The sequence below is a fragment of the Sturnira hondurensis genome, unplaced genomic scaffold (genome assembly GCF_014824575.4).
Source record: "Sturnira hondurensis isolate 20B ecotype Veracruz unplaced genomic scaffold, ASM1482457v3 Scaffold0001872, whole genome shotgun sequence".
In the NCBI taxonomy this organism is placed as follows: domain Eukaryota; kingdom Metazoa; phylum Chordata; class Mammalia; order Chiroptera; family Phyllostomidae; genus Sturnira; species Sturnira hondurensis.
In genome coordinates this window covers 33,595,361-33,609,261 of record NW_028074503.1, presented here as the reverse complement: position 1 = coordinate 33,609,261, position 13,901 = coordinate 33,595,361, and the positions used below count along the sequence as shown (strand labels likewise).

Below are 13,901 nucleotides of genomic sequence, written 5' to 3'. Positions count from 1 at the left end.
TTTGTGGGCTGGGCACCTGGACACTGGCATCTCCGGGACAGCCTGGCAGGGGTCGAGGGCACCTGAATGACCTCTGAGGTCACTGCAGGGTGGAAGTACACAGAGAGGGCTGATTCAAGGAACATGAATCTTCCACATGTTCCAAAAGATGCCCACAAACAAGGGGCGCAGACTTGGAGGAGAAATGGCCGTCCTATGACAGGTAGGTGTAGGCAGAGTCTGTGGGAGGGAAGAGGTCCCCAAACATTCCAGAACAAGCATAGCCTTCTCCTCCCCAAACTCCACACACCTAAAGCCTCAGTTATTCTCAGTGGCTCTAGAATGTTCGGTCAAGACATTCACAGATATCCAACCTATACACACTTTATTTTGGCATCCAGACCACTACACCAATTTAGTCGTGGAATCTGAATTGAGGTGAGGTTGACTGAAAAGAAAGGCGCGCCCGTAACAATGGCCCCTTTTATGGCGACGAGAACCTGCCGCAGAACAGGATGCTGTTGGTTTTGTGGTGCCTGATGAAGAACAGGAACGGGTGATCCGCACAAAATTTTGGCTCCGTTCTGGCGCACCGGGAATTCCTGACCACGGCAGTGGCCGCGGCCGCCTCCGTGCCTTCTTCGTTGACTTCTCCGAAGCACTTGTGTGCAACCTTGGACACCGGCACATTCTTCTTCGTTGACATTCCAGAAAAGTCTGCCTTGGATTCATCAAAAGCATCAGTCATTCCTAAACTTCGAAGAACAGGCTCCAAGTCGTAGCTCTGCTCCAGCTTAAATCGGGGAAGGAAAACTTGAATTTTACCCAAAGTCATCGTCTTTGGATCCATCCAGGCTGTGAGCTTCTCAGGTGTAAGTGCTTTTTCCACCTGAAATAACAAAGAGTCAAATCCTAAAATCGAGATGACAGCAACCTGGTGTGCCCCCCTCCCCCACCTCCCATGACATGCCACTAGATGGTGAGGGACACTCTACAGAGATCGTCCCTCTTGTACACAGACCAAGATCTTCCCTCAAATCCTCATCCTTTTCCTGTTTTATAGAAGCAAAAGTAAAATCGCTAGAAAGCACCTGAGACAAAGAGAGGGGTTTTTTTAAACCATGTGTACCACATTCATTTCAAATGTTTTTTAGTTTGGAAAACTGTCATAACCAGTCGATGATATTCCTGCAATACACGTCACTGTGAGTTAGAGAGACTGTTGAAAGGGTGGGACAGAGCAAGGCCCAGAACTCTGGTCTGTGGAAGAAGAAATCAGGGATGATCTGAAGGGCATGAAAGGCCTGGCTGCTGAGGAAAGGAAAGCAGGAACGGGCCAGCTGCCACTGGCACCCTGGTTGCCCTCTGCCTGCTCTGGGGAGACCTTCCAAACCTCCAAGACCCACCAGTCTTTCTATTTATCCACAAGGAAGATATAGACGGAGAAGGAGCTTGCATCTTCTTTTCCTTCTCTTTACCACCTGGAGCCCAGGTGAGATCCCCTCCCCCCCCCCACTGACAGCTGTTTGGATGTCACCTCTATTCCTACACTCCCCTGATTTTCTTCTTAAGCAGCCATGACAGAGCTCATTCCTGATTTATGCCCATAGCTTCCTGATTCCACAGAGAAACCCGGTGAATCAGGAACCTCACATCTCGTGCATTGACATGCTGGCGCTGGCTTGGATCCCTGTTGAGAGTCGATCATCAAACTCTTGGTAACCTAAACTCAGCCATGTGGGAGCACCGACAGCAAGAAAACAGCACACAAGACGTAGGAGGCCTTCTTCCTCCCTCAGAGAGCCAGACAACCAGCACACTGTTGGCCCCACACCTCCCACCTTACAAATCTACCATCTTCCCGAACTCCGTCCCTTCTCTGTCTTGGGAAGAGGGCTCTCTCCTCCTGTCTAAGGTAAATCCCTCTCCTGTATTTTAGACTCTTGCTACTCAAAGTGTGGTCCACGACCAACAGCACCTGCATCACCTGGAATCTTGTTCGCAATGCAAAACTCTCAGGCCATAGCCCCCCGGAATCAAAATCAGCATTGGAGCAAGATCCCCAGGAGACCCGTGTGCATATGAATGTTGGAGAGAGGCTGCCCAGGTCAATCCTTATCCTTTCCCAGTACTTTCATTCATTAGTTATGAGGCCCTCAACTAGTCCCTCTCTTCAGAATGAAGACTAAAGCTCCTATTCTTGGAACTCTGTCTTCTTAGCTCCATCAACATTTGTCCTTACCTGCAATTCCATTCCTAGATATATACTTGATAGAAATGAATACACACCCCCACCAAAGACAAGCAATGGTGTCCATCCAGCACTCCTTATAACAGCCCTATACTGAAAACTCCTCAAACGCTATCTGGTGAATGGACTTGAAGAGGGGCACTAAGGCTGGATCCACAGACACTCAGCTCCATTGCCAAGGGCTCACCACCGCGAGGTCGGTGTCTTCATCCGGCAGCAGAATGAGCATGCTCAGCTCCTCCCCTGCGTAGGGCAGCTCCAGGACCTGGCTGTGCACCTCCTTCACATAGCCCACTTTAAATTCAGCCTGCTTAAACATCATCTGCACTGTCTTCTTCTCCTAATGAAAACACGAAATTAAAATCAGATTACTGAAACGTGAGCACTAGTCCCTCAAAGTACGTCTGTTTTACAGAACCCCTAGGCACATAGAAGAGGATTATTACCTCTGTGCATTCACGCTGATAGATATAAAATCCTCATTATTACACATTAGTACTGAGTATAACATGCTCGTGCCCCTACAGATCAATTATAACTGGGTGAGAGAAGAAATTGGCAAATATAGACAGACCTAACACTCTCTCATTATTTTTGGAAGAAGTTGCGCTTTTCCCCTTTTGGTAACATGCACAAAGCAGCACTCCCAGAGACCTTATAATTAAAAATTATTTTTCTGAGTTGAGAGGAGAATTAACTAGTATTTAGGCCTTTGGGCTGGACGATCAGGTTAGAGAAAATGGACAGGCCAGAGGGAGTTAGTCCTTTATTCTCCAAAGTTGCTCAATTATATAACGGGTTTTACAGCTTTGGTTTTCTTGGAGAAGGAAACTTAACAAGATATGTAGCCTCTACCATTTTTAAAGCTTGCATCAAATATATTGTAGACTTTCGAGTCTTTGTGCAATATGCTATTATCAAGTTGATAGAGGTCAAATTCCAAGCTAATACCCATTGAACCCAGCTATTACCACATGCAACAAGGAATGGAGAAAAGTACTTCTAGTGTAAGGCTTCCATGTCTGGACATCTAATGTGCAGCATGATGGCTACGGTCAGTCATACCGCACTGAGTACTGGAAATGTGTAAGGAGTAGATTTCAGGGACTCTCATCATACACACAATGAGACAGCTATGTGTGGAGATATATTAGTTAGCTTTATTCATTTCACTATGTATAGCAAATCATCGCCTTGCATAGCTTGAATATATACAATTTGTATTTTTTAAAGTCAAAGAAAGTTCAAAGTCAACATACTCAACATTTACATCTCTTAACACCCCTTTCCTTGTGCTCAGAGTTGTCTAGTCACAAATCTAAGGCAATCAATAGGCACCACTGTCACTGACATTTTTGAAGGCATCTGAGTAAACGCAGTTGGTGATAATGCTGCCGGTGGAAATGGGGGACCTGCAGTGTCTCAAGAAAGCACTTTGGGAGATAAGCAAGGGAGGATGTGATTGGTGGTAAGATGTATTTGGGTGGGACATCTGCCTTTCGGTTCTGAGCCTAGCTGGGGGGAACTGGAAAGGTAATCAAACTGAAGAGAGGGCGTGGAACCCCAGTGTGTCCAGGGAAGGGATTGCTTGGGAGGAGGGCCCCACTCAGGCCAGAAGAGAATCAGAGATGTGGGTTAGATGGTCTATATGGCACCTCGTTCTTTACCAAAAACCGAGAAAATATATGGAGGATTAACAGGAGCATCATGGCAGTTGCTGCTAGAGCCTGCTGGTTCTCTAGATCCCCAGGGGCATACGAATTCCCTTGGCCCCAGTGAAGCCTTGCCGTCACATTTAAACTTTTCCACATGTGTGCCGTTTGAAATTCTTTTCTCTCGACTCTGTAGAAGAGCTTATTTTCACCAGCAACAACAGTACAGCCATAATTACAAGGCTTAGAAGAATTTTTCTTTCAATCACAATAATATGACCAGAGATAGAAGGTCAATTGGATCAGGGATGAAAAAAAAAGGAAACTATCAACAGAAAAATTATTTTCATTTTCTCCTCTCTTTTCCAATAACAGATATATGGGGGAGGGCATGAAACACATTCAGACACAGATTAACAATCAAGGTAGTGTAAAATAAATTACTGATTTTCTCCATTCACAGCCTCCCCCAGCATGGTGACTTTAAGAAAGTGACACTGCACCTGAAATCTCTATCCCTACCTGGTTGACTTTGAAGGGCATCCCTCTTGTGTACTTTCGATCAAACTGCTTCTTCCACTTGCCTTTGAAGTAGATCGCGTTCACAAGAATCAGCTTGGTCAGTGGGCTGACCATGCCAACACCCAGAATCTCCGAAATCTTACCTGTAAGGAACACAAGAGAAGTTTGTGGCTATTTGGTGGGGAAAATAATCATTCTTTTACAAAAATATCTCCTCAACCTGGGCCACCGAGGCTTTGTTGACAGCCAGGCTGGAATCCTGTGTTTTGGGCCACCTGATGGATCGGGGCAACAGTGTTTCAGGCTGTGTGCCCACACAGGGTATTGTCTGTCCTGAGGCAACAATCCTGAGGCAGGCGGGTCAACTAGTGTTTTGCCCTAAATTTATAGATGTACAAATTCAAGTTCAGGGCATTTGCCTGACTTTTTTGCTACGGTCATCTAGATGGCAAGCAACTACGCTGAGAAAATAATCCAAAAGCCTTGATTTTAAGTGTAAGCCTCTCAACCTGAGCACCGTACCACTTTTCAACCACACCATCACTGATATATTAGGTCGGATAATTCTTTGTTGTGGGGACTGGCTTGTGCACTGTAAGATGCACCCACCAACACTTTCCCCAATTGTGACAACCAAAAATGTCTTCCGCCATTGCCAAGTGTCTCCTGGAGGCTGCTGCTGGTTGTTGGAAATTGTTGCTCTATGCCAACCTTCAAATCGCATCTAGGTGAGGACAGCCTGCCAAACAATGGGAAGTATAGACTGGCCATGGGAGAAGGTGGGCTTCCTGAATGGAGTGAATGTGGCAAAGGGATTAGAGGGATGCAATGAAGGGGCCCAACTTGAATTGTCCAATGAAAGTGAGAACAAGTGACCCCCAGAATACCCCCAGCTCTTATTCTGGAAAAACATGTGGATGGTCAGCCTGATGGAAGGAAAACTGTGAGCAGCTGAGGACAGGAAGTGCCAGATGTGGGAAGGAGCGATGTGGCAAAGATGCTGGCTAACCCATTGACTTAGGACAGCTCCACCTGCTGGAGAGCGGGAGACCACCGCACAGGTCACATAGGAAACCTTGCAAGGCTCTTCCCTTCTGTGGGTCATTATGTTACTGGCTTGCAGGATCATGGGGACCATTGCTGCTGCCTGAGACACAGCAGGTATGCCTTAAGATTGAGTGCATGGAATAATGAGTGCTGGGTGGGCACGGGGAGAAAGAGTGACTACCCCCCACATGCTGGAGGTCTCTAAATTACAGGTTAGCTATTTAGAGTGCTTAAAAGCACATCCTTTTTTTTTTCCAAACTCCGGACAGGAATGGGCAGAGCTCTTTCTGCTGAGATGGAACATGGACTGGACAGAGCACAGTGCAGACTCTGGGGAAAAGTCAGAAAGTGTCAGGGCCCAAAAGCAAATGTAGCCACAGTCTCATGACAAAGAAAGAGAGGGACAAGGATGAAAGCAGAGCTTTCATTCCCACAGGGAGGTAATGTGAGAGGTGGCTCTCTCGCAGCTGCCACCCAAATCGAATGTCATTCTGCCCTCAGGGCAGGACAAGGGTCCTCCCAGACAGAAAATCAACAGGTCTCCCAGAAGGAAGCATTTTTCTGGGATTTTCCAGAACAATCCAATAGGGAGAGCATCTGAAATCCTTATGGTCAATTTTTATTATTCCTTGACCACTGTTTATTCAAAGTCACCCCTTTGGGATCTGGTAAGCCCAAGAAAGATCATGAAATTTCATGGAGCCCAAGAAAAATCACAAAATGGCATGGCTGGTCTGAAAACACAGCAAGCACACACAACCAGGTGACAGGGTCACAGTGTTGGCCCTGTGGAGGCCACACCCCCAGCCATCTCCCCCCCCCCCCCCCGCCCCCGTCCTTCACAACCTGCCAAGTCTACTGAAATGAACCCTCCCACCTTCTGTCTTTTGCGTCACCCAGTCGTTGATGCATTTCCTGCATTCCTCCGTGTCATCAGCAAAGGCCAGCTCCTCCAGCTCCGCCTGGTAGAACTTCTGGCAGGATTCCTTAAAGGCCTGCAACGAGAGATGCTGAGTTTGGCCCCCGATGCAAAGCTGGCTGTGCTGAGGGAACGTCCGCTCATTCCGACTGTGTTTCTAGCCAAACTGCTTGCACAGATCACACTGCCCTTTAAGACTCGTTCACACAATTAACCAAATGCACAGACCCCCAGCACTGGGCCTGGGCCAGTGTTCACCCCCAACACTCCAGCCTCCATGCTGGACACCGGGGTGAAGTCCCAGCACGAGACTCGGGGTGGCTCCCAGGCAGAGGAGAGAGATGACGTAAGCACACAGTGAGTTACAGGATGTTTTGAGAACATGGGCGGAGACAGGCATGCACCAAAGAGCCCGTGGTGAACGTCCATCCAATACTTAGATTCCCTCTGGACGTTGTGTTTGGTTTTCCTGTTTGATTGACCAATTTCTACATCACTAGAACCAGCCCTGATGTCTGACTGGGAGGCTCCATGGTGGAACTGGATTATCCAGAAATCCTACAGGTCCTCCAGGAGTGCAGTGTGACTGGCCTGGATGGGTGGGTGGGTGGGTGGGTGTGTGTGAGTGAGAGAGAGAGAGAGAATGTAAGAGACTGGGGAAAAACATAGTGTCAGCGGATGAGGTATGAAACGTAGGGTGGGGTTAAATCAAGAACAGTCTGCCCCCAATACATTCAATCCCAAAGATAACTCACCTCACAACAACTTGGTCTCAGATAAAGTGTGCCTGGCAATTGGCGCCTATGCTCCGCCCATCTCCTGTTCTCAAGTATTTTAGCTTCTACAGAAGAAAGAAGATGCAGAGAGAAGAGCCCAGCAACTAAGAAAAGTAGAGAGCGGCTCCCTGGGTCCCCAACATTCCCCAGGTACACTATTCAAAGATCAGGCTGATGTTCAAAACAAACATCAATTAACCAGGAGACTCCTGGAATCAATCACTCATGCTCATCCTGGAAGACCTAGCCAGCTGAAAGATCCAGAATGATCTCCAATGCCTTTGACACCCAGAACAGGTGACCTCCGTGGAGTAGCCCCCACCAGCAGGCTGGACACGAGGTATCTGGGTCTTACAGAATCAGCCTGGGAACCGCCAGCCAAGAAGACAGGAGGCTCATTCTGATGGTTCCATTCATCTCAGGGGAGCATCGCTCTACGTGTTACGGAGCATCGTTTTTGCGGTCCTCACTTCCTGAATCACAGCAGGTTCTTTCCGTGGACTAGGGGACTCTGGGTTATATGCTGCAACCAATACACACTACTCAGATCAAGGGCAAGGAGCAGGTTTGGGTGCCGGAGGACGGACGTGTTAAGATTGAGGTTCGGGCGGAATGTACCAGAAACATTTTATAAAGGACATAATGCAGAAGCCATCATAAAAGTCAAAGTTATCATTACAGAGGTAACATTCTGTACACTTTCAAGGCAGTCAAGTTATATTTTATCTCTGTTCTCCTATAGTTTCTATTGTATTTTCAGCTTCTCTTTAATCGATGTGAGAATCACCACCTACCGGAAGGAAATCACACGTCTTTTCTCCAAAGAGTCTGTTGGCGGTTCTGAGCAAGTACTGAGTGTCAGATCTATTCACCTCCGTGAGAAGCGACTGGAAACCCTGGTGGACATCTTCCACTTCATTCAGACAAAGTGCCTGGGCAGAGAAAACACTGACTTGAATGCTGTCATTTTACTCCTCCAAAATATCTCTGAGCTGAACATCACAGAGGATCCTGTCTCAAAAGAGTTGGCTTAGCCCTGGCTGGTGTAGCTCAGTGGATTGAGCGCGGGCCTGTGAACCACACGATCACGGTTCGATTCCCAGTCAGGGCACATGCCTGGGTTGCAGGCCAGTTCCCAGCAGGGGACTCACAAGAGGCAACCATACATTGATATTTCTCTCCTTCTCTCCTTCCCTTCCCCTCTAAGATAAATAAAATCTTAAAAAAAAAAAGGAGTTGGCTTTAATGGGCTAGCACAGAGTTCCTCAATGGGACTATCAACATTTGGGGCCAGCTACATTGTTGCGGGGGCTGTCCTGTGCGTTGCAGGATGTTTTGCAGCATTTCTGGCCTCCCCCCACTAGATGGCCTCCCTCGGTGATGGCAGCCAAAACTGCCATTGCCAAACGCCCCCAAGAGGCAAACGCCACTGGTACAAATTACTGCCCTTCCAGATGGACACAGACCTGGAAGGCAGGATGTGAAAACTCAGGAGGGAGACAGAACAGAACAAACTGGTGGCTGGAACAGATCTAACCTGACCTGGGAATTACAAACATGAGCAGAAATAAACATGAAAATGTTTCATTGGCAATTTTACAGAAGTTCTCAAGCCCAGACCGTGTTTTACATGTCAGACAAGAGTGGGAATTCAGGTTGTTCCTGGATCACCCACGGACCCAGTCCAAAGCCACAGCCCACCCGCGAGCAGGAAGGAGCATCCAGAGGATATTCAACTGTAGACAGCGGATGTGCTTCTGGACACAAAGGCAATGTGGCGAGCCTATGCGATTTTCTGGGATGCTTTTGCAAGACAGGCAAAGACTCTAGGGCACAACGAGGTGAAGGATTCCTTCCCTGAAGGATCATGCACTAAAGGGTGGAGCTGAGGGCACACTAACCCATGTCAGATCCATCAGGTTACATTTCCCTCTAAAGGCCTCCCGAAGATGCAGTCCACATTTTTGTGGCATCCTTCATCCACGTATGCACAATTATACACTAGAAAGCACCTGTTTGTCCAAAAGTTACTTTACATAGCTCTATTTCCGTTTGAAATATGTTAGCAAAAAGTGCAAATATACCAAAGTTTAAATCCTTAGTCTTTTCATGGGCCAGGATTATAATATACCTTACTTATGAAAGATACAAGTCGGCTATAACACATTGATGCTTTTATCCAGAGAAAATAAAGTAATGACTTGATTGCTCCTATAAACATTAAAAGGAGATTCCCCGTCTTATACAACTGACCCATTCGACTATGTCTGCCCTTTGTCCATCACCATGCCCCACCCCCACCTACCGGCCACACAGATCTCCATCAGCTGGGGAGGAGACAGGAAAAGACTGGCTCAGCAGAAGCAGAGAGAGGAAGCTGTCCTTCCTTGGTGACAGCACACGTACCTGGGACATCTGGGCGGCAGTGTCCCCTTCGGCCCCCATGAAGAGCATGGCCAGGGCGGAGGAAATGCTCAGGGGAGAGAAGAACACATTCCGTGAGTGGTCCTCTTCACCCAGCATTTTTAATAAGGTGACGGCAAAAATGCCATTTGCTTCCCCGAGGCCATCCATCGGAGCAGGTCTGTGCCAAAGACACAACACAGAAGCACATCAGCCGGACCTTCTGTTTTGTCACCTGGTCCCCCGGACGCTGGGTGTGGTCAGCAGAATAACCACACCCCCAAAGACGTCCACATCTAATTCCCCAACCTGTGACTACATTTCCTCACGGGGCACTAGGGACTTCGCTGCTGGGACTGAATTGGGGATCATGACATGGGGAGATGCTCCTGGATGATCCAGGTGGGCTCATGTAATCACAGGGTCTTTATAAGAGGAAGGCAGGAAGGTCAAAGTCACAGGAGGAAATGCAATGTTGGAAGCAAAGACCAAATGATGCAGGGCCACAAACCCAGGAACGCAAGCAAAAGGCAAGGAAACTGTCCTAGAGCCTCCAGGAAAAAAAAAAAAGTAACTCTGTGGATCTCCTTTGGACTTCTGACCTGCAGAACTGTCCGATAAATTTTTGCTGTTTTCAGGCACCCGATTTGTGGTAACATGTTTCAGCATCGACAGGTAACGAATACGCTGGTTCATTCACAATGTGGCCAATCCCAGCACTCACGACTGGTCCCACCACAGCTACAGGACCTCTGCAGGGGCGTGGACGCCCTCCTAGACCTGCTGCCTCTCCCCTCAGTGCAAGAACAGTCAGCAAGTCTCTGTGCCACACACAGGTCTCTGCAATTCACACGTCTCGTCTCATTTACTCCCCACAGCAAGAGGGGGGAGGTCAGCACAGGGGCCACCAAATGTCAGAGTCCAGGAGGCTGAGTAAGATTTACCAGCTTGTCCCAGGTCCCATGGGCTGTCATCGAGGAGGGCAGGGCTGGAACCTACAGCTGAGTCCAGAGCTGAAAGTCTTCAGAGCCACACAAAACCCCTCGCTGGTGCTACTTCCCCCTCGGTTTGGTGTCCCTAGTACAATTTATTAACCACGGTCAAGTTCTATGAACTACACATAGTTCTCTGTAAATAAAAATGCCATTTCTGTCAGCTCATTGGATTTCAACAGACTGGAACAAACGCAAGCCTTCTGCGTCTCTAGTGTGTGGCATCTTCCTGTTTTTGGAAAGCCATCTGCCCACTCCCTGCTCCACTCCTCGCCCCGTACACACATCCCAACGTGAATTTGTTCAACGAGCACTTATGTGGAACTTCCCTCCTATCAGTTTGGGGAAGGAAATGAACAATAAACGTCATGCTTCCTGACTGGGAGCTCCCTCCTGAGGGGAGACACGCAGATGTAAATGTGTGGTTTCTGGCCAGCCGTGCACTCTGCAGCACGAGGGTCTGCAAGGAGCTAAGGAAAACCACAGAAAAGCGGAAGGAGCTCACTTTGGGAGCCTAGGCAGCAGTTTCTGTGTGGTGGTGAACAGGGGAGCAAGACGTTAAGGCTGTGGCTGCAGGGTCCGCAGGTGCCAAGGACTTGGCAGGAGGGGGGGGGGGGTGGTGTTTGTGCGGGGCCAGGGGCAGTCCCTGCGGTGTCCGCTGAGATACAGGGTGTGGTGAGACAGGATGAGCCCCTGATGCCGGGTTTAGACGTCTGAACGGGAGCTATGGGCTGGAAAGCTGTGCATGGCTTTTAAACAAATGGTTTACAGAAATTCATGGGGGTTTTAGAGATACAGGGCAAAATTACAGTGTCAGCACTCCCAGAAATGGCATCTTCAGCTGTCAATCAGGAGTCGCCTGATCAGCCCCTAGTTAAGTCACCTGCCGATAGACCCTTGCTGTCCCCAGGGGAACGTCAGTAACTTTGCCATAACTCCCTTGTCCTGATCCCTCCTGCCTACAAAAGCCTTTCATTCACTACGGCATCCCGGCATCCCGGAGCTCCTTCCTATGGGCTAGATTTGATGCTGCTGGATTCAAACTGACTTCTTGTTCAAATAAACTCTTGAATTTCTACATGTGCCTCAGTTTGTCTTCTAACAGACTGCTCGCTCGGGATGCCGAGGAGGGCCAGGAACCCCAGGACGTTTATGTGAGGAGCCGGCCCGGAATGGGGAAGGTGTGCATTCCACACAAGATGTGGAACACACCACACCAAGGGCACGGAACAAAGACAGCCCACAGCATCCTGATTCCAGGAGAGTCTAGGCAAACGGCATGGCATCACTCAGAAGGCACGGGGGCAGCAGAAGCCAAGAAAGTTACTCCCATTTCTGGGAGAGCTGAAACTGAAATTAAGCCCAATATTTGCAGGGAGTTTGAGGAAAAAGGAAGGGACTGCCACCCAATTATCAGGGATGTCCTGGGACGTCCTGGGAGAGCGGGGGGGGGGGGGGGGGGGCGTTTGTGTCGGGGCCAGGGAGGCTGGGAAGCCTGGAGGTAGTGAATGCCGGAGGCAGCTTGGGTACGAAGCACCTCAACAAGAAGGGGCAGGGGCTGCAGCTCCAGGGCACAAGCAGGGGACAGACATTTGCGGGGGAGGTGGCATCTCCCAGCACCCTCGGAACTTGCCCCAGGCTCCCCGGAAGTTCCAGGCCTGGCTGCAATTAGCGCGCGCGGGTGTCCCGGCTGCACCTGCGGCTCCTCCCACTCACCTCCCCAACGTTTCCGCCCAGCCTTCACCGTCAGCAGCAGCCCAACCGGAGCCACTGGCCACTCCCTCATTGCTGGGCAACGGCCACACTTCGGAGTCAACAGGCGCCACTGTCTCTCCCAACCCGAGACCACTCTCTGATCTAGGAAGGGTCACTGGACTTCTGCGCGCTCGGGTCCTGCGCCCCCTCCCCAGGCGGACGCCCACCCTAGCGCCCCGGACCGCGCGGCGGGGCGAATAGCGCGGCCGGTGCCACTGCGACCCCAGCGCAGCGGCAGTCAGCCAGATGGCAGCCCTCCACCTTTCCCCTCGTCCTCTCTTCCTCCTCTAGCGTCTGCCAACCGCCTCCTTCCCTCCCTTCCACAATCCTGCGCTCCACCCGAACTCCTGGCTAGCAGGCTCCTGAGGACAGGAGCGCTTCTCAGCCCCTGTACCTGGGAGACTTCTCCTGGCGCTGCTGCTCCTGCTCCGATTGGTTGTCTAAGTCCAGTTTGGTGGATGCTTCACGTCCGCTTTGATTTCGAGCAAGGCTTCCGGCGATGACTCACCGCAGCCCAAGGCTGCACCCGCCTGTACCATCTCCAACCGACCAGCATCCCCGGGCTGGCGCCCGGGAGGAGCCTGAGCCTGGCCCACCCTGCTGCCCAGGGCGGGATTGGTTCATTTTCCTGGGCTAGTATACACAGAATTCCTGTTCAGTCTGTTTAGTCCTGTTTAGTTTGGAAATGGGAATTTGGCTTTGGAAATTAAAAAGCAAAACCAGAGGCTAAAACTGGTTCCTAAAGCCATTTGTTTCCAAACTGTTCACACCCATCCAAACAATCTTTGAGCAGGCATCCCTGCCACTTTTGTGAGCTTAGTGTGTTAATATGTGAAATAACGATACATGATGAACACTCTAAAACACATAGACATTACAGAGAATAAGAAAATTTTTGTTAAAAATATGTATCTTTGTGCTTACAAAAACTTTTAAAATTTAATGAGACCAGTGTAATTCAATATGTGTTTGATTTAACCTTAGTGAAAGGCTTTGAAACAGGGTTAATCTGAAGGCCTGGCTTTAAATTCAGTTTATTTCTAAACTTGTGTTGCTGGCTTAGATGGAAAGGCCTCTCGGGGAAATGGGTGGGTTCAGATGCAGTAAAGCTATCTCTGGTTGTACTTGCTAAATCTTGACACTCATTTATTTCAATCCACATACCAATTATGCAAAGATTTCTAGTTAAGATCTCACTAGTAAAAAACTATTCATCCTCTTGAAAATCATTTCTTTCTGCAAGCCAATTTGTTAAGTGCTGTACTTTTAATATTTTAACAGTTTGAGGCCCACCAAACGTTTTCTGTCTGGGAGACTTTTATGAAGTTTGGAAATTACACTCCCAAGTTTAAGTGCAAATATATGAGAATTTTACTATCGTTTTGAGTAATAAAGTCATCTGACGATGGGAAAATACACAAATGGAGGTTCTCCAAGTGACCATCCTGCATGGTGGTGAGCAGGGAGCCAGCTCTTTCGGAAACATAGCTGACTTCTCATTCACAATGAAGATGCCCCTTGACCTCCAGCAGCCTCACGCTGGGAGGCAGAGGTTCAGACTCCTTTGGACAGGCTCTGACACAGGAATGTGCCACAGCCAATGGC

At 49.0% G+C, this 13,901-nt stretch overlaps 1 protein-coding gene across 1 annotated transcript; it reads right to left on the bottom strand.

The window, feature by feature from the left end:
- Positions 1–347: 347 nt before the first annotated feature.
- Positions 348–12,860, bottom strand: SERPINB8 (serpin family B member 8). Its single transcript, XM_037035568.1, has 7 exons — positions 12,691–12,860; positions 9,553–9,730; positions 7,941–8,078; positions 6,329–6,446; positions 4,405–4,547; positions 2,418–2,570; positions 348–868 (listed from the first exon to the last, which is right to left on the bottom strand). Exons 2-7 carry the CDS (start codon positions 9,718–9,720, stop codon positions 464–466), a joined length of 1,125 nt encoding a protein of 374 aa, XP_036891463.1. The 5' UTR covers positions 9,721–9,730; positions 12,691–12,860; the 3' UTR covers positions 348–463.
- Positions 12,861–13,901: the final 1,041 nt, after the last annotated feature.

Excerpts from the sequence above, each read along its gene's own strand:
- SERPINB8 (XM_037035568.1), bottom strand. The coding sequence starts at position 9,720 with ATGGATGGCCTCGGGGAAGCAAATGGCATTTTTGCCGTCACCTTATTA. Across the intron at positions 4,548-6,328 it reads GGTGACGCAAAAGACAGAAG|GTAAGATTTCGGAGATTCTG; the intron begins GTGGGAGGGTTC and ends TGTTCCTTACAG. Across the intron at positions 2,571-4,404 it reads TGCCCTTCAAAGTCAACCAG|GAGAAGAAGACAGTGCAGAT; the intron begins GTAGGGATAGAG and ends TGTTTTCATTAG.